This window comes from Neltuma alba, unplaced genomic scaffold, assembly GCF_004799145.2.
Source record: "Neltuma alba isolate B1F8T4 unplaced genomic scaffold, ASM479914v2 tig00001716_pilon, whole genome shotgun sequence".
In the NCBI taxonomy this organism is placed as follows: Eukaryota; Viridiplantae; Streptophyta; class Magnoliopsida; order Fabales; family Fabaceae; genus Neltuma; species Neltuma alba.
In genome coordinates, this window is record NW_021632581.1 from 12,582 (window position 1) to 33,108 (window position 20,527).

General features: G+C 35.3%; 2 protein-coding genes across 5 annotated transcripts; one reads left to right on the top strand and one right to left on the bottom strand.

The window, feature by feature from the left end:
- Window positions 1-1,056: 1,056 nt before the first annotated feature.
- On the top strand, window positions 1,057-2,007 carry LOC114762127 (transcription repressor OFP14-like). The gene has a single exon (XM_028951587.1). It carries the CDS (start codon window positions 1,057-1,059, stop codon window positions 2,005-2,007), a length of 951 nt encoding a protein of 316 aa, XP_028807420.1.
- A 3,301-nt stretch (window positions 2,008-5,308) lies between these two features.
- Window positions 5,309-19,915, bottom strand: LOC114762080 (regulator of telomere elongation helicase 1 homolog). 4 transcript variants are annotated; one of them, XM_028951540.1, is made up of 23 exons: window positions 19,779-19,915; window positions 18,978-19,234; window positions 18,362-18,519; window positions 18,135-18,216; window positions 17,800-17,947; window positions 16,881-17,037; window positions 16,467-16,750; window positions 16,269-16,314; window positions 15,067-15,208; window positions 14,826-14,980; window positions 13,900-13,991; window positions 13,726-13,824; window positions 13,560-13,628; window positions 12,160-12,246; window positions 11,055-11,114; window positions 10,860-10,975; window positions 8,968-9,025; window positions 8,792-8,897; window positions 7,592-7,662; window positions 7,143-7,491; window positions 6,896-7,056; window positions 6,115-6,260; window positions 5,309-5,960 (listed from the first exon to the last, which is right to left on the bottom strand). In XM_028951540.1, the coding sequence occupies exons 1-23, from the start codon at window positions 19,878-19,880 to the stop codon at window positions 5,894-5,896; spliced, it is 3,012 nt and encodes a 1,003-aa protein (XP_028807373.1). In that variant the 5' UTR covers window positions 19,881-19,915; the 3' UTR covers window positions 5,309-5,893. The 4 variants fall into 4 exon arrangements, with proteins under 4 accessions (XP_028807373.1, XP_028807381.1, XP_028807392.1 ...); XM_028951548.1 differs by lacking the exons at window positions 5,309-5,960; window positions 6,115-6,260; window positions 6,896-7,056 and having other exon boundaries at window positions 7,347-7,514; window positions 8,778-8,897; XM_028951559.1 differs by lacking the exons at window positions 5,309-5,960; window positions 6,115-6,260; window positions 6,896-7,056 and having other exon boundaries at window positions 7,359-7,491; window positions 8,778-8,897.
- Window positions 19,916-20,527: the final 612 nt, after the last annotated feature.

Below are 20,527 nucleotides of genomic sequence, written 5' to 3' on the forward strand. Positions count from 1 at the left end.
ATTATTTTTACTACTTTTTTTTTGCCTAAAATATATTTTACTTTTTTAATTGATATAAAAGTATATAATTTGTATAATAAATTCATATTTGATAAACATAGTCATAATTGAATTATATTATTATTTATTTTAATAAGTCATGTACATATCCTAATGATAAAAAAGTGGATAAAAAATCGGCGTTCAATCTTACGAGGGGCATCTTTTTCCCTGTGTAATGCAAGGAAGATATAATAAAACAACTTTTCCAAGATTATAGTTATCTTTCCAACAGTTACTATCCGATAAAAATATATAAATAGATATTAAAAGTATAAAAAAAAATAAATGCACGAAGCTAAAATTGGAAAGAAAAAAAAACAAGAAAAGAAAGAAAAGACAAGGCTGTATACTGTTTTTTTAAGGGGGGAATTAAGTTACAATGAGCATATACAAACTACAATGAAATAATGCTAATCGCTTTGTTTAGGAAGGAAACAATTAATAAAACCGCTTAATCACTCATTTATTTGTAAAATTAAGATAAATATTGACCAAAATTTAACCGCCTACTCAACCTTGATTCACTTCCAAACTCCGACTAATTCATAACAGTCATATAACCCACAAAATCAAAAAGAAACTCATGTAACGTTTATAAAATAGTAGTATTACTAATTAAATTCACCATTAATTATTCACCCCTATAAGTTTCAGATCAAGTTCATACATAAAAGGCCCCCATAACAAATCTGGGAAGCTATTCTTATCTTACAATTTTTTTTTCAAATCATTTTCACACACACACAGAGAAATACATATTTTATTGTAATTTTGACCATGCTTACCAAGAAAACATTTCCAATTTAGTCTCCAAAATTCCTCATAATTTGGTCAAAACCAATTACAGCCCTCCATTTAATCCCATTACCAGTTTTTATTGGAATTAGGTCAAGAATCATGATTCACACCAAATTTCTCCCCACCTTGTCTTGTTGCTTTTTGAGCATTCGACATAAACCCTAATTATAAACCTAATTTTGATAATTCCTTACCTTCCTAATTTAATTTCCTTCCATGTCCTTCTCTGTGTATATAAAACCACACTCCACTAATAATGCTGAATCATCGTCGTCTGAACCTCGTCAAGCTTGTCAAGTGCCATCAATCATGCCTAGGAAGCTTCAAAGGTCCCTCCATGGCTACATCTCTAAGCTCAGACGAAACCCTAATCCCCAAATCAATTTCTCTTCTTCCAAAAGCTGGATCTTCTCTGCCTGCAAGCACCCTAAAACCTTGTCTATCGACGTTGATCACCGAAGAAATGACGCGCAAGCTCAAAACGATGACGATGCTGCCTCTCTATCTGATGTTGATCGCTTTCTGTTTGAGAATTTCAAGTCTCTTTATCTCAGAGAAGATGATGAAGAAACGGAGAGAAATGCAGAATCTGAACAAGAGATTGTTGAAGCTACTCAACCGAAATTAGACCCGATTTTGTTTGACTCGCCGCGTCTCGACCTTGGCCTCCCGCCGGATCTTCGTGGTTCCAACCGGTTCTTCGTGACGCCGGGTTTTTCTGGCTCTCTGGTCGAGGATGCTGCAGCGAGGTTGAGCATGGCGACAACATGCGACGACGAGGCTGGTTCAAGCTCGAGCTCGACCACAACCCTCAATGATTATCCGAATTTATCTAATGATGATCGTGAAAGACAGGCCGTGGAGACGATTCCTCGGGATTTCATCGCCGTATTGATGTACTCGCCGAAGCCGTACGACGATTTCCGGCGGTCCATGCAGGATATGGTGGAAGCGAGGTTGAATAATCACGAAAGGGTGGATTGGGATTTCATGGAAGAGCTTTTGTCTTGTTACCTCAACTTGAACGAGAAGAAATCGCATAAGTTCATACTCAGTGCTTTCGTGGATGTCATCGCCGGTATGCGTCGGAGATCGGAGACAGTACCAGCGACACTGCCGCGAAGTGTTCGAACGGTGAGGATCGGTAGGGCGTCACGGAGAAGATGAAAAAGGAAGCAACGTCAGATTTGGGTCCACAAAATATTTTGATCGACCCGAGGGGAGGAAAAAAACAGAAAATGTATTTTAATTCTGTTTGCTTTAAATATTTATTTTCTTAAATTTTATTTATTCCTATTTATATATACGTTTCTGACTCAGAGAATTAAAACTTACCAAAAATTAATACAAAAGATAAGATTTATAAACTAAATATAGGCTGCTCATCAATTCGGCACTATATTATTGCCTGAATTAAACTAAAAGGTTTGAGTATTAAAAGTATTATTAAATTAATAATTAAAACTAATTTGATATTCAGTTTAAATATTAATTTTTTATTAAGAAAGTAAAACATATTTTGAATTATATAAGATTAATGTGAATATCTTACCTGTGCACTATTCCTCCACACAGACAAAGAGTTTATATGCTTTTTTTGAATTTTAAATATATGTATTTTTTTTATTTGATCAAGGGTTTTTTCTTTCAAAACTTAAAACACAGAGAGTTTTCACTTCTCCAAACAAATACGCTTTACAGAATTTGAACTTGTATTTTCTTTCTTATGAAGATAAGGTCATTTATCACCGTAACTGACAGTTTATTGGTTATATAAATATACATCAGACATCATAAAATCTTTAATTTTTGTTAGATACAACAATACAAATAATCGTTCTCAAATGAAGTAAATATGATATGTGATGTGCCCGTTAAAATTCGTTAATGTGGTGTAGTTGAACCCTACCAGCTTTAATGTCAATGTTACTATATATTTAGTATACATGGCACTTTGCTTCATTTTAGAACTTTCATGTGTATTGTTGCATCTATAAAAACTGTATTATGTTAGATGCATAGAGAGAAATGTCTTACAGGTATATTTACGCCTTAATCCTTATATAAACTTAATTTAAACAATTTAGATAAATATTAAAAAAAATATTGGGTTTGAATAGATTTTGGCATTTTCCTATGTAGGCATCACATGCAGCGAGTAGTATTGTAGGATTTGGAGTAAGAAGGAAGTTAAATATTAAATATCAATATTTTTAAATGTCCAGAGGATATTTATTTTTTAGTGTTGTGGTTTTCTGTGAGAGATTACTGTTATTGATGTTGAAACTGTCTAACGCATGTTCCCCGCTATTCTATTTACTATGAACTCCCAAACTCTCTAACATTGCTTCCATCCAAAAACAATGTCCCTCTCTTGATTTTGTCCTACTGGAAATTAAATTATAAACTCACTGGCTCTTGCTTAATTATAATTCCATTTCAACATGTGGTAATTAAATAAAAGAGTAGATAATTAAATATAATTATATTCAAAATTAACCGCCAAACTACAACTATCATTAAATAATTATGCTCAGCACTTTATATTTAAAGGGATTAAGTTTAATTACATAAACCATATAAGGTTAGGAACTTAGGATATATATTTGATTAATTCAATTATGTATAAATTTTGGAATAGACCCCAATTCAAAGAAGTCCATGGATTGATCCCATTTAAGATTACGAAAGGCACTTTGATAATTAACCATTTTTATATAATTATTATATGGTCTTTGAACATTTACCTTAGCTACTTGGCTCATGGACATATTTTGGTCAATGTGAGTTTCATTCCCTCTTGCATATATGGATCCATTATAAATCATATTGGTGTCAATGGTTGTTTGTAGAGCACACGAAGAGATTAAAAGGGGGGAAAAAATAGTACGAGATGACTTTAAACAACTTTTTAATTAAAAAGTCATAGCCCTATATAGCTCTAATAACCAATGGTTATTAGTTTTATATGAAGAGTGCCACCCTTTACTATGTTAGCACTTGCTTTTAGGTATCATGAACTCATGATCTCGGTGACTTTTAATGTTGTCACTCCCTGCAATCTTTTTTTTTATATAAAATCTTCTAATTTATAAGAACATGACTTTTTAAGATACATACATATTTTCATTTTGAAAAAATCCCAACATATTACTCGGATTGGGAGTTAATAAAATGAATAGAATTTTATTACCAATATTTCTGTCACGTTTCTTACCAATATTTCTATCACCTTAGTAGAGAGTGAAAATGAAGATAAAGAGATGGAGAAGAGTGCTTAGAAACAAATTGCATAGAGCCTCGTGTTGGCATGCCATAAAAAAATCAAGTGGAAGCTAGCTCATTAATGGTTAAAGCAAAACTTCCTCGCCACTGGAATCAGGCAATATCCAAGACAATACTACTTCTGATTGGCTGATCTAAATATAGTTAGTTAACTAATTTATAAAGATTAAAAAAAATTAGTCAAGTTAATTATTTACAAAAATACGTATTAATTTTCTTAGATGAATACTTGTTAATATGTGCAAGGAGAGTTTGAAAAGAGAATTATAAATATAGGAGATATAGTAGATTATAGTCTTATATCAAGGATTAAAAAAAGCCTCTTTACTAGCTCTTATGTTAGGACCATAGGTAGTACGAGAGGATTGATTTTACAATGTTCTTTTTCCTTGATCATTTCATACAATTCTCATTAAGGATTATAAATAAGTAGACTTCTTCAATTAATAATAGAAAAAATCACAAATAAAGACTCTGAAATTTGAAAAATTATAGATAAGGACTTATTTATTAAAATTATTATCAAAACCTATACTATTATTGTCAAAGCCCATAATGATATTGTAACGGGTCGCTATTTGTAATTTTTCATATTCCACGATCTTTATTTACGATTTTCCCTTGCTAATATCTTCTTGTCCATCAAATTGACCGTGCAATTGGGACCAATGCTTCATGTGTTGATCTCCATTAACTAGTAAATGCTTTCATTATGCTGCGCATGTTGGGAATACGAGAGATTGATTTCTTATCATGCTGGTCAAAACTCGATGCCCCGCTTTTAAAGGATGTAGAAATTGGAAAGAAAGCGGGGTGGAAATGGGGTTTTCAGAATTCTACTTCCATTTTGACCTACTCTAGCATGCCAAACAGGGCATAAAACCAGCCCTCACGTTCCCGGCTCTTTTCGCAAAACAATGTTTTGAAAAATTCGGATAAAATTTTAAAAACAATAAAAGTTTTCATTATCAATTTAAAAATAAAAGTTCGAATTAAATTTAAAATGCTTTCTGGACCTGAAGAGAGTAAAAGAACAGGAGGTTGGTCCTTTCCCCTACAATTCATCTTTCAGTATCCAAAGATTGACAATGAACTGGAAAATTATATCCATAAAAATCCAAGTTTGACTTATCTCTCGTGACATGCGAAAGATCCTCCATAAAACAAGTTAAAACACCTACCATGAGATGCACTGTTCAATCTCAAATATTTGGCAAAAATGAGACAGGTAATATAGGGACTTGTTCTGAATCATGTTGCTCCAGCTCTACAAAAATTCCTGCTTCACCAATATTTGGATTTAGCGTCTACTTTTTTCAACTATTCACACCTGATAATTTTCCTCAGCAGACCAATTCGATCATCAAAATCCCCACAAGAATCATTCCTTTAAACACTCGGCCTTTTTTTTTTTTGGCGGTCTTGTATAAACGCTCTTGCATTGCATATACTCCAAATAGTGCCTGTACCCTCCGAAGTTGCCACCACAGTTTGGAGCTTGACTTAATTCTCCCGGAGCAGACATCGGTGGGACCGTTCCCACAATAACAATTATGGAATGCCAATATCAAGAGAAACTTCGATCATGTATGAAAAGCATTTTAATTTAGTCCCCATCTAGCAGCTACCCCAGCCTTTTGCATGACTTTTATTTTCATTCATTCCTATTCACATCCTTGAACGTATATCCAACCAGAGGTGCCAAGCACCTGTGTTCAAGCTGAAAGATTCTCATTAAGAGTGCATCTTCCATTCAGCCTATAAGTTTTTAGTTGTTTTCTTCAACATACTGCTCATACAGAGAATGGTATTTTGCAGGAATGTAATCCTTGAACCTGTTGAAAAGAGGAATGCAAAGACGCAGGTGGAGGTGATGTCAGAAAATCAGCAATTTCAATTTTCTTCTTACACAAAGCATCATGTAATGAGGCCCCTATTCTTGTAGAAGAACAAGGCTTAATAATCAGAACTTAAGACATCGCTTAATACCTTTTAAGGAGCGGTAGCCTCTCAGGTCCAGAGAACAACCCGCATATGGACTGCAAAACTTCACTCATCATCATGGCTTTGGTCTTAAGAGCTTTCATATAGCTCACAAAGTCTTTATACTCTGCACCACTGAGCTTCTCCCTAACCTGCAAGCCATCATTAAAACAAACGATTTGTTAGAGTTCCCACCTATAATATCAAATGTAGTATGTATTAATTTATTTCAAGTAAAGAAAAATTTTCATTTAATATATTATGGTTGTCATTCTCCCAATTTTACTTGGCTCTGCTTATTTTATCACATAAACGCCATCCATGGAACTTATCCTACACGGATCTGTAAAACAGTCCCAATCCTATAAGCAGTAACACTTTCTACTAACTCTAAACCCTTAATCAGAAGCAACGTTGAAATGAGAGAATAAAAACTCAGACATAGCATCGAAGTCCAAATTCTGATCTTGACCTAGGACTGAAATTGTCTAAAAAGAATAACATTTAGATAATATGACTTATTTCACTTGTCGGGCCTCTGCAGCTAAACATCTCAATAAATCATACCAATGAAGCAGGTTATCAAATAAATGAATGTGACCACATGCCAATATTAGACCACATTTCAAATTTTTTTCTTTGATAAGGAATCCCAGGTTTAATTTATCCTCTTGCATCATGCATGATTGCAACAGTTCATCACGAATTTTCTATCGGTACCAAATACTACATTCCGCACCACTCATGCGTGTAGGCAGACCAGTGTTCCCAGCATCGAAGGTCATACCTGAACAAGGAACGCTGATCCCCGGGTTTCCTCATCTGCAGGAGGTCCAGAATCGGGAGCACGATTGTCTTTTTGTGTAAGGAGGTCAACATTCCTACTCCTAACTTGGGGGGGATTATCTTTATGCAGCAGTTCCACACCACTTTGAGCATTTTGACGTACTATGTTCAAAAGCAAGTAAGTTCCCACAATTCGCTTCATTGATAAGTGAAATAAGATCAATCTGATTCATAATATATATTATTACCACGTGTATGCTCATCGGAGCGTTCACTATGTTGCATCAAGTCATACTCTCCACTTATAAATCTACGCTTCTTGGTGGCAGGTGCTGTCTCTATATCCTTTACTTTTTTGGCATGTTGAGCACCACCAGCCAAATCAATTACTTCATCGACTCCTGATGAAATCTCCCTCCCTTGTGAAACATCAATACATATGTCCCTTGAATTCTTACAGCCTTTAATCTTGCAGTTGTTAAAAGCCAGAGCAGCACGATTAGCAGGCATAATTTCCTCAAGATTCAGAACACAGACTTCTTTAACACCAAGTGAAGGCAATGCTTTCGAAGAGATATTTTGAGTCACTGACGTAGTCTGCATAGACAATCATTAAGAAGCTAAAGAGAAACATTACTGGAAATCAGTAATTTCAAATAAAGATGAGTATAGTCATAATGCACAGTCAAGAACTTACAGGAGGAGAGACAAGTTGTTCCAGGCAAAATTTGTCCGGGCAGTGCTCTGATGACTTTTCTGCGAAATTCCCTGTATAAGGATGGATTATCTATTTCAATCAAAGTTCAAAATGTTGGTCTAAAAAACAAAAAAATCAAAGTTCAAAAAAAAAGAAATCAAAGAAAGACTGCTCTTTTGCTAGAGATTCAGATTTGAAATAATTATGGAGACTGCAGAAATGGAATCAGAAGACTGCTCTTAGATAAACGACAGCAAGTGACTTGCAGCTGAAAGTCACAACTATGTATTTTCGATCACTAATTATCTGATATAACCCAGAGATGAGACAACTGAAAAATGCTGTAGGACTTTGATTAATATTCAAAATAGGCTTCTCTATTGTAACAGGAGAAGCAATACAGTGACAAATAACAGAGACACACTCCCTGTTTACAATCCTCTGGCTTTCGAGAGGCCAGTCCCCTCCTCACGCTTTCAACACTCAAAAATGATCCATGCCAACCCTAGAGACTCCAACGTCTTTCATATTACAAAAAGCATACGGCACAGTCGCCAAAATAACCCTAAAGTAAAAGCTAACAGCCAACAGCAAACCTATAGCCACCTAGAGTTTTACTCCAAAAAGGTAGGAACACCAAGTCAAACCTCTGTCCCAACAAAAGACGCCTTTCCGTTTTCCATTATTCCTCCAGATTGCCGTTTATATGTGTGGTCAGCAAAGGTGAATGTATCATCATCTAAGAAATTTAAGTATATCCAATTAAATGGATTGCCAAACAAATTCACCATTAGAACCAGCGGCAGCATCAGTATTTTATTTTCATAATTAACTTTTTTTCTTTTTTCTTTTTTTCTTTTTAAATATTGTCTACCTTAAATATGGCAGCACCCAACAAACAGCAGAGCCTACACAACTAACCCCTCAACCCCCCAGTTTTCTTCCCTGTAACTGGAGGTTTATTGAATCATGACTGTGAAAATAGCAGTCCATATTCATTTCATATATAAGAAAAATTCATATTTCAACATGTGACTGCCGTTTCATAGTAGAAAAACCTTTAAAGCATACACTTCCTCACTACAACTTATTTGAAAAAAGAGAAGACCAAGTTTTCCATAATATGATAGAAAAAAAAGTGTGAACGGCCAGGCCCCAAACGATAAAAAGATAAAGAACACAATACCAGACCATACTGACCCCCATTTTCGGCTTCTAATAATGACAGCTTTGTAGGGCCGCGACTTCCTCCATCACGGAAAAATCGAGTTAAGGTAAAAACTACTTCTCCAAATTTTGAGAAACACTGCAAGAATATAAATAAGTATGAGAACTTTTAATCCAAAAGATGACTCCATTATAAAAAAATATTGCACCTTGATGTGAGGCTGTATCCAACGTGAGACTTGAGATTGACGGTGTGGATATGCAAACCTATAAATAAAGACCAATCAGTAAAACACAGAGGCACAAGTGAAGCTAAAAATCACAAGCGTCATATCATAAAAAGGTTGGAGATTTTAAAAAGAAAATAAACAAGACTGTAGTATTCCAAGACTACAAAATTCTCTTGTACAGGGTTTTAGACCTACAACCAACCATGAATTTATAACTATTTAATTAGAACAGATTAAATCAATTAAATAGGATGCTGATTGTGTCAATGATTTGTTGGTGATTATGATTGATCACTATAAATAATTAGTATTGATTATAATATTGTAAATGATTAGGGAGACTATAGAGATTATCATGTAATTATTAGTCATTGATATTTTGTTTTCGTATCCTTAATATAAATAACAGGCTCATTCAGATCTGTACTTACTGACCACATTGTTTTCTTCATGGTATTAGAACCTCAAGTAACTGCATCACTGCAATCATTGATCCTTTTATTTCCCTTGCCCTACAACGCTTCTTGGAGTTGTTCCCCATTCAAACTACTGTGCATCACTTATCTTGGACAACAAGCCCCCGCCATCATCCTCAAACATCATCAACAAATCATTTGATGTCTACTTAAGTTCTAACAACACTCCCACAAGTCGCAACCAAAAATCTACACATCTAGCCATCTGCATGCAAACCATCTCTTCTGTCGCCTAAAGTTTCAGTTCTAGTTAGGAACCTCCAATTTATCTAAACCAACTCTCCAAACTCACTGGTCGGCTTTATTTGTGCTATTTAGTGATTTTTCATTGTTGTCCAGCCCTATTTCGTGGTTGTCAGCCTCTATTCAGTGCTTGTAAGGCCATTTCTTTCCCCAAAGGTCTCTTTATCTAATACATTATATTCAACTTTATTGTACCCTCCTTGCCCCACAAAGTGGATGCTCTTCTTCTCTATTTTCAGGAACTCCCATAACTGCTTTTGAAAATTTGGGAGGAGCTTAGCTTTCTTTCACTATCAAGCATCCAAGTCTCTTGCCATTGCCGCTATCACACAGAATAGCAATCCCACAGCTTGTATCTCTCAATCTCCATCTCTTTAAGACCATGCAGTCCAATGGTATTTGGGCTTGTCCTTCACCCAACGGTAAGTCTGTTGTTGGTTGTCAATGGTAAGTCTGTTGTTGTTTCCAAGGTTTCAAAATCTCTAGCTTAGTTAGGGCGATAACTTTTTCCCCAGTGGCACAAATCACATCCATTTATTGTCTATTGCTGCCCTCAACTAGGGATGTTCACAAAACCAGGTAGCCTCGTAGGCTCAGTGCTTCCCATCATGCCGCAGGCAAACAGGTCAGGCTGCGGACATGTTGTCTGCCCAGCCCAAGCCCAACCCTGTACAAACATGTAGTTCTTTTTTTTAAAAAAAAGGATTTTATAAACATTGTTTGATTTCGTAAGGCTTTTTTTCCTTGATATATTTTATGTAACAAATTAACTCGAGACTTTCTAATATAATTTTCTTTTAATTGTGTAAAATTTCAAATTGATTTCTTAACTAAAAATTATGTATAATTATTATTATTAAGTATTCATAATTTTTTAAAAATATTTTTTATTATGAAATTATTTTTCAAAGGAATATATTCAAGGTAGCTCACTCAGACTAGGGTGGTGATCTCAAAGAAAGTATGAGGTAGATGTTTCGGAAGAAATCAGTATCTTAGAATGTCAACCTGTTGACACTCAAGAAAAAGTGAAAAATGGAATTAGATTATTTTTTCCCAAGTAACACCTCAAGAAATAAAAGCTAATCATAGTCTAGTTTACTGCCAAGATACGCATTTTAGAGAAATTTAAATTAGAAAAATGGCAAAAACCTTTCATCACAAAGGATAATTGCTCCATAGTCATGGCGGTGACGAATTACACGGCCAACAGCCTGATTCACTGCACGCGAAGCTTGCTGATTATACCACTCTTCTCCAGTTAAAACCTGATAAAAAATGAGCAAATATAATACAAAGTACAAAGGGGAAAATATTATTATATTTATCAAGTCATGCTAACATTACCTTACACAATTCTCCTTGGGTTTGGGATTGTTGATCCAAATACTCTCGCTTTAAACGAACCTGCATATTATTTAATTCAATAAATACCTTTTTGCAATTGTTGATTGCTACAAGTTGGCCAAAAAAAAGAGTATTGATTCCTATAAATTAGAAATGACTGTCATGCGATTGCTTTCTGTCTATTACAAGGGCAATTGAGGGGTAATTAATTAACAGGTGTGTATTTTCAAGTTTGAAAATTCGAAAATAAAACCTGGGGCTCAGAAATTAATTTTCAGCAGGTTTCGAAACATAAGGTCATGTATAAAGCACTGATCTTAAAACGACCCTGAACTGGCTCATTTGACCAGATGAACCTGGAACTAACCGAGGTTCTGGTTGAGTTCAACCCCATAGCCAGAGTAGCCAAGAACTGGACCCATTGAGATGGTCGGCTACCAGACATACTGGCCTCACAAATTGCAATGTTAGCTACTATTTCAACTAATGAAGAACAGTTATTTACTCTACAACTAAAAAAAGCAAGTGTAAATTTAAACCCCCAACTTTTGGCCCCATTGAAGTAATGGCACGATGATCATTTTCCATCAAAATTATTTTTCCATTCCATCCATTTCCATTTTTAAGGATAGAGAGTAATGACAACAAGGGATCCCACATAACAAAACGAAAAAAAAGGCCTCACAGCACAAGATTCAAGACCCCTGGAAAAACTGTTAGACCTGAGGCCTCAAAGGTTCACCAGTACAAGCTTTGGCCATGAAGAAAAATGAAAGTTGTGACCTGAGGCCACTGAGACTCAAAATCACAAGTTCAAACAAAGAGTTAGACTCAAATGATAATTGGACTCCAAAAGTAAAAGGCAAGTGAAGTTACATTTGAGGGATAATGTTACAAAAACTTTTAAAGAAATGTGGACCACTTCTAAAATGAAACAAAAAATGAATGGCATATAACCTCGTGGCAATCATAACAAAAGCTATTATGTTAAAATGGGTGAGTCAAAGCATAAGGCCATACAGAAAGTTAGCTAAATCAATAACAGCAACTTGTAAGACAATAAGTCTCAGCAATAATAAAGGTGGGAGGGTTAAAAGAAACAAACCTTAGGATCATTACTTGTGGCAAATGGCATACCAATTATCATCACAGCTCTTCCAGCATGGTCTGCAAAATCTAATCCTTCACTTACCTATATAATTAACAACAATTAACTTCTATATACTAGCATAAACGAACATTAAAGTCACCCAAGCAAGCAAGACATGCTAATCAAGGCAGCTTGGTAGTATGTACAAGTAAATGTACATCTAGGCATTTCTGTCCTTTTCTTTTACCAGAATCAAAACAACTGGACTTCTATAATGTTCATGATATATGGCAGCACAAGTTAATAAACTACATAATGAGATGCAAGATTGTGAGGACTTCTATATCACAAGATGCATGCCTTGCATAGAACCGCACACAACAATAGTGTGTCATGTAAATACTAAAGACAACAATTTGCAATTTAGTCCATGATGAAGTATCCTCGTCATAAAGATTGACATGTCATGAAGGATACTTAAAGAAGCTATAGAAGGGGATCCATTGGTGAATAATACATCTAAAAAGTTGGTTATTGATAGAGTCTAATGGTATCATGTAATTATAGCTGACACACTTAGTGGGATAAAACTTGTTATTCTCGTCGTCATTGGACTAACATAAAGGAATCCATTCACAATCTTCAAGTATTTTTCCAAAAACTAAGATGCATTGCAAATCAGATTTGTGTAGAAAAGAAGCGAGACTTGTAACCAATATTGGAAGGAGCAAAGGAAGGAAAGAAAGAAAGAAATAAAAGAAGCGACTACTAGACATCCTCCTATTCTAGATTGCACATGCAAAGAGATTAAAACTAATAAAAAGTGAACAACGCATGCTATGTTTTTGTTTTTGTTTTCTTCTCGTTCATAGACTCAAGAATTTAATATAATCAGCACATCAAGCCTGTGTCACATGAAATGGACATTTAGCCAAAAAAAAAATAGAATGGTTTGCTTGCCCTAAACCTCCATCTCTTGCAACTAAATCCTATTTCTCTGTACATCATCAATACAGGATATTCAGAAAATCTCCAATGATTATAGGTACCTAAATCAAGAGATTTTCATTAATCTCAAGTACCAATAAAATTGTAAAAACCACCACCAGTTGGTCATCGTCTCAGGTAATCTACAAAGGGTTTCTTGCAAGTTGCAATATTCAGTCAGTTCAAGCAATTAAAAAATTATCAGTGCGAATGTTAAGACTTAAGAGCCTTAGAAAGCTTCTATCACATTAAGACTTAAAAGTCCAAACTTGGGTTGCGAATGCAGGAACTCCAAATTAAACCTTCATGGTAAATCTGTCAGTTCAAAAGTCAACTTTAAAACCAAACACATTGCAATTTTTATCAATCTAAACATAATACAAGTCTAGCACACTCATTTTTCTTCAATAGTCAGCATCAATAGATACCTTGCCACGACAAACAGCGAAAAATACTGCTCCAGATGCAGATGTGTCTTTCAGCTTAGATACGTAATCCTGCCCGAAATGTCATTTAGCTTCATCTTTAGAAAAAGATGTATTTAGATATTAATTGCGGAAGAATGTTTTTCACTTTATTAAGTGTAATTGTCACCTCAATTGATAGGGAAAACAAGGAAGATTGCCTGGGTTCTATGACAGGTTTCTTATGTTTGCAAATTCTCTCCCATATTGATGTTGAATTTCCATTGGTCTGAAAGGTAAAACAAAATACATGAGTTGAGAGCAAAAAGATTTTGCACCTTCATTATTGATTTAACAATCTTACCATGTTTTTCCAGCACCCAATGCATTGGTCCAAAAGGTAATAAGATGGGAAGAATACAAGCAGTCCATCAGGAACAATTCGAGCCAAATTGACTAAAACATAAAACACTATGATTAGATTATGAACAATCAGTAATAATCATCAGGCTTCTAATGCCCATATCCAAGGTCATCAAAATTAAGATCTCATGAAGGAACAGAAAAGGGGCAAAATAGTTTTAAACACTAAGTATAAAGCTATCAAAATTAATACTAATGAACCCATCAAACAATAAAACACAAACACAAAATAGACAAAATTCAATAATACATTTTACGCAAGGGGAAAAAAGTTAAGCAACCATTGGAGACCCCATGTCATCTGATAATGATGGCACATTAAAACTGGGCACGACAACCACAAAATTGACCACGGAATTGAGAAATAGACTCCATTCCATGAGAAGACATTTAGCACCCATGGCTGGCCTTCACTTTCTCTTCTGCAGATAAACTCACATCCGAACTGAAAATCATCCATCCCCAGCAGGCACAAACAAGAAAGAACCAACCCCAACAAGCAAGAAGAAAGCATTGCACAATGGTACCAAAAGACAGAACCAGGAACTCAAATGACAAGAGAAGGACACAGAGCAAAGGATATTTAGCCTCTGCCCATTTTTTGAAGTAGCATCTTCATATTTTTGGGCAACAAAGTAATCAAGGCATCCTGGATAGCCAAGATTATGCATTCTATCTCAAGATTCTACAATCTTCATCACAAAAGCAGGATTAAGCCATGACAAGAATGTGATGCTCCTGTCACTAATACTGATTCCAATGCAGAATTTTTCCCCTTGTTAACAAGATAGGTGCTTGCAAAATGGCAAGACAATTAGCACATAAGGCTTAAATCAACCTACTCAGCATAAAAATAATGTCACATACCAATTGCATTACCAAGCTCCTGCTTGTACTCCATAGAATCACGTGTGCGATAGGAAGAGTTAAAAGTACGCCCTGAAGGACCAACTGGTACAACTCCAGCCCAAATCTGATTTGGGGTTATTACATGTGGGTTTTCTAGTCGAATGGGAAAATCTCTGAAATGTCCAAAACCCACTCTGTTAAGTACTGTGACAATAATGATATTATCAGATAAAATACAATTAACAAAAATGATTCTTACATTTTCAGCTCCTGAGCAAAAGATTCCATGGGAGATAATGTGCCAGAAGTCAATATAACACAGCCAACGCCCAACTTTGGAAAAGCTTCCATAGCTAGTCCTGGATTAAAGCACCACCAACTAAGGACCCTTGAAGCCTTACCTACAGCATTGAAATTTGAAGTCATCATAACAGAAACTTGAAGGAATATCTACATTTGCAGCATCACATTGTTCTATGAGAAACAACTTTCAGTGTCCATAGAATGAAAAGAGTATCTTCAATAACAAGGTTATGGACTACAGTTCAGAGAGTTTAAACTTTAAAGCATCAAATTTGCTCACGAAAAAAAAAAAATTTAAAGCATCAAAAGGGACAACTAACCTTGATTATATCTATTATATTGTATTATAGACTATAGTTCAGAGAGTTTAAACAGAAAGGTAATGTAGTGAGGATAAAAAGACCAAGGAAAAATGACAGAAAAATACATGTTGAATTTTAAAAAGAGAAATAGTCATGCTAACTACTGCTGTAATGGTTTTGACTACATATGTAATGGTTTAACTACTAAAAATCTGTCAAAATCACCTATTTGTCATTTTGAAATTCAACAGATATTTTTCTGTCATTTTCCCAAAAGACCAGATCAAACTTTTTGTTCTACCCATACTACTATAGAAAAGGGATTCCCTTTTGGCTTCTGTTTATTTTTTCTCCTTGGAATCTCATGAGTCTTGGAAGAACCGTATGGAATATTTGCTGGTTAATGGGCCATGATTCATGGACATTCAGTGACCAAAATCCCGATGGTTCATTGCGGGTTAATGAGCTGAAGTCAAATGATTTTGTTTCCTTATTCAGTTCCTATATCACAAATCTAATCTATATTTATGCTGTTTGTTTCCTTTCCTAGTAGAAACTGATTAGCTGAACTTCCGCGGCCTACACCCCTTCATATAAAGCTACTATTGTCCTGAATGAAATAAGAAATTTCAGAGTCAATAATTTTCTAAAATTGGCCAGTTTTCCTATAAACCCAATGTCTTGTATTTACGAACACTCCAAAAGGAGAAGGGTGTGACTCCAGCATATCCACACAACTATAAAAGGAAATATACATGTTTGTCATGCAAGTAGATAAAGATGCCATGTGGCCTGTTCTAGCATTGAATAGAAATATCATAGTCCCAACAATCTACTATTATAAATCCCAAATTACCTTTAACGCTATCAGCAGCTTTTGCATCAACCTCCTTCACATGAACCTTTTACGTACCAAAAAACAGCTTTAAAATCAGAAATCATAGAGGAAAAAAGGCAAATCTAGACAAACAAATTAGCTATGATGTAAAAAGCAACGAGACAAGCAAGTCCACCTGAGATCTAACTCTAATTTCATGTGATTCCAGATTCTTACCCGATAGTATTTCGCATGGGCATTGCCTTCATCCCTGAAAACAATGTCAATGATGTCACTTATACTGTCCAGCCTAAAATTGGTGCTACTTGCCTTCTGCTGAGTATCTTCCTCCAGAAGGACCCCAGCATCTTCAATTGTACGCTTAAGCTTAGAAGCTGTCTTATGGGTGATATTAAGATCAGAGAAAAATTCATAGATGTAAGGTCCAGGTTTGGTGTATCCCAGTTCCTTGGATTCAATAGGTACATCAGCAATTCGCTTTTCAAGTTTTAGTAGAAGTGCTGCAAGACAGAAGAGTATTGTAAGTAGTGCTACAATGTAATAAAGTATTAACAAAGAGGCCAGCAAAAACATTGCAAGTAATCCTCAAAGCATTTGGATAAAAATTTAGAACATGGGAATCAAGTTCACCTTTAAGGATAGCAAAATCATCTGGATTCCGTGACTTATCATTTAATTTGTCTCTTCTGTCTATACAAAGATCAACACAACTTTGAGCCTCAGAAATGCAAGCTGTTAGGAGCCAAGAAGGCAAGTCAAAAGAGGCAGCATCAGCACATAAGCTTTCCTGCACAAAGATGGAAAGTCAGCAAACAACAAGAAAATTTGAATCATATAAATAGTATATTTTGCAGAGCATGGCAGTGACGAGGACAGTAAGAATATGTGATAAATATTTAGTTAGTTGTTTAGATTTTAAATTAGTTATTATCTTTTAGTTATTCAAATTAGTTATCATATTTAGTTATTATCACATCAAATTAGTCATTTATTATTTAGTAAGGATAGGTGATGCGGCTCAAAGGGAAAAACAGAGAAAAATACTCAAGAACTGTGATTAATATTCAAAGAACCTCTCCCTTATGATAAGAAGAGTTTTACAATGTCAAAATGAGGCCTCAAACCAGTCACAAATCTCTGGCTTTCAAGCAGCCAGTACACTCCCTCTCCCTCAAAAAAACAGATAAGCCATAGTCAAAAAAACTAGGGACAACATGTCTCTAAGTATTACAAGAGTGCATCGCACAGTTCCCCAAAATAGTCTAAAATAACAGCTATCAGCAACTATAAACTTTCGTCAAAACGGTAACAACTCCTAGGTCAACCTTCTGACCCAACAAAAGGCATCCTACTACTTTCATGTGTCTCTTTAGGCTTCCTTTTGTATGTGTGAGCAGCGAAAGTAAACACATCAATAGGACGAACATTCAAATAGTTTTTCACAAGAAAAAAATATTGTAAGTAGCACAAACACTCCAGAGTTCTATCTATGGAGAAAATCAGACTGCCCAGTCATAAATTTGTTCTATATACATATATATATTCTTACCAGGTTGTGAGCTTCATCAAATATGAGTATACTATTGTGCCAAGAAATATTCAGGGATTTTCTATACCCACGATCAATAAGATAGTTGTATGGTGCAAATACTAAATCAGCAGCCTTGTGGAGTTCTTTTGATAAGTAGTAAGGACACCTGAGGTAAAGACAAGCCATGTGAAACACACGAGAGTCCAGGCACTTGACAATTTCAGTTGATTGGGAAAAAAAAAGAAAGATAAAAAGAAATTAAAAAAGCAGCAAAGTAACATTAAAATCAAGTTCCAATATCTTGATTTCATAGAGGGAAAAAAACAGAATTAAGCACAACAGCAGGAACCTACGGCCCAAATCTTTTTCCAATGTTCACCAAATCTTCAATATCTATAGGTTCCTCACCAAGATGGGGGTTATTCTTTGAGTATTCTGGAACAAGATCAAAATTACAGTCTCAGGTTAGTCCAAAGATAAATGCCAATGCGTTAAAACATACTGAAATGCACAAAAATAGACATTCTATTACTTAAATTAAAAGTAACCAGGCGCATAGAAAATTGGAATTAGAAATTACCAATTACAAGATCATTATGGTTACATCTACGCTTGCCATTCTTGCCACGCCTTCGGCAGAGTAAATGGCAAGCATTTGTTTGAGTCCTTCCCCGAAGTAGACTCACCTGATCATGAATGCACAATTGCTCCCGAGATCCTAGAACAACCATTTTGGGCCTGCATTGTATGAATAAAGATAAGGTCATGTCCAACACATTTTATATCACAAGAGAAGATAAGCTCAAAGCTCATGTGGGAAACCTTCTAGAAACCAAATAACACCCATTATAGCTCTCAAATCTGTTTCCGTCTCCAAACCACATTCAACAATTCAACGGGAAAAATGGATTACTACATGAAGATATTATGATGTTGAATTTACATGTCAGCAAGACAGTTTATGTCAAACAAGTTCTTAATTCCTGGAAAAGGTCTAGAGAGTAGAACATACTTCGTCCATAACACTTAACATCCTACATGAACAATTACAGAACCAGAACACCAACAGTGATCGCAAAACACGCTATGACAATAAGAAATATTTGTGTCAGGACCATTACAGCGATCGCAATCAACAAACTATATGTCCACAAACAAATTTTGAATCACTACTAGACCATTGTGAACATGTAGACCTGTATGATGTTCTTTTCAACTCTTGAATCACTTGGCGGATCTGGCTGTGAGTGCGCGAAGAATATATGATAGTAGGAAGGTTTGAGGCCTTAGGTTGTGAAGATGAAACGTCTACTTTGCCCTCAGAATTCTCAGTGGTCTTAACATTTGCACCAGTTGAGAAACTGCCCAGACTCTTCCGCCAAGCTAATGTAGCACATAGAAGACAAAGTGTTTTGCCAGTTCCTGTGGGACTCTCCAATAATGCATTACATTTCTGCCAGAAAACAAAATTACGTGTGTAATGAAAGGCTCAGAATACAGTATGATGTTTTGTCTTGGCCTGAAAGACCATGTAAATAATGTAAATAATAATTAATGATACCCATGACAGTGAATGGAAAATGTGAAAAGAATAAACACTAATGATGCTTTATCCTGTAGAGTGCAGGGAAGACAAGAGGAATGTGGAATAGAATAATCAGGGAAGCTAGTGATTTTGAATAAACCACTGTTATCGTTAACATAGTGAACTTGCAGCCTTCTGATTTCCCCCTTGATTGATCGAGTTCTCTTAAAAAACTTGCATTCCACGCCTAAGCTTACCTGAGGAGCGCCACATACTAAACACACATACTAAACGTCAATGCCAGGTACTAGCATTGGACAATATCATACAAATAGTCTAAAAACGGGTATGTTATCCCAGGCCCTTCATTACATTCCCATTTTGTACAACAGACCACCAAATTTTATTTCATAAAAAGGGAAAAGAACTCTCAGGCATCAAAAGGGAGTGGCAACCGTCGTCCCGAACCTACCTCCTGGAGAGATTGTATGACTTTCTCCATGTAAACAAGTTGACAATCATAGGCCTCAAAAGGGAATTCTACATCGATTCCCCGAATCTTGTACGTCGGCATCTTTTCGTTTCCTCTCTAAACTCGAAAATGGAAGGAAAATTTTTTCTTGAGCAAGGTTTGCTCATGAACCCTAAAACTGAGCAGCTTCAATGATAAAAGCGGGTAACTTTTCCCGCCAACGGGTGACGTTGAAACGGCATCGTATTCACGCTGGATACATGTAAACTAAAACGAGTTCGAATTTTAAAAAACAAACAAGTGTTGAATAAATATTAATTTGACAATTTTGCAAAAAAAAAATTGTACTCCTCCGGTCCTTAATATAAGACCCAATTGTTGAGTTAGTTTTGGTCCTAAATATAAGACCCATTTCTCATATTTATCAATGTTCTCTAAATTACCCCTATGGATACTCCCTCAACCATAATCAAATAGAAGAGGGAGATGGGGTATTAAGAAAGATGATTATGGTGTTTTAGGAAAAATGTGTCACTTTTCTTATAATTAACCAACTTACCTAACTTTTTTAATCTAATTAAATTAGTTAAATGGATCTTATATTAAGGATTAGAGGAGTATAAAATAACACGTAAATTGATAACTCAAGAAGGGTTTGGTGTTGTTAGGTTGCAAAGCCTTGACATCAAATAATGTGTTTTATTTTTGTTACATCAAACATGCAACACAAAAATTAACAAATTAACAAC

What these genes read in the sequence shown, in the direction of transcription:
- LOC114762127 (XM_028951587.1), top strand. Translation starts at nt 1,057, where the DNA reads ATGTCCTTCTCTGTGTATATAAAACCACACTCCACTAATAATGCTGAA.
- LOC114762080 (XM_028951540.1), bottom strand. Translation starts at nt 19,880, where the DNA reads ATGCCGACGTACAAGATTCGGGGAATCGATGTAGAATTCCCTTTTGAG. An exon ending in TGATTTTGCTATCCTTAAAG is followed by an intron (nt 16,751 to 16,880) that starts GTGAACTTGATT and finishes TCTGTCTTGCAG; the next exon opens with CACTTCTACTAAAACTTGAA. An exon ending in GGAGCTTGGTAATGCAATTG is followed by an intron (nt 13,992 to 14,825) that starts GTATGTGACATT and finishes TTTATGTTTTAG; the next exon opens with TCAATTTGGCTCGAATTGTT.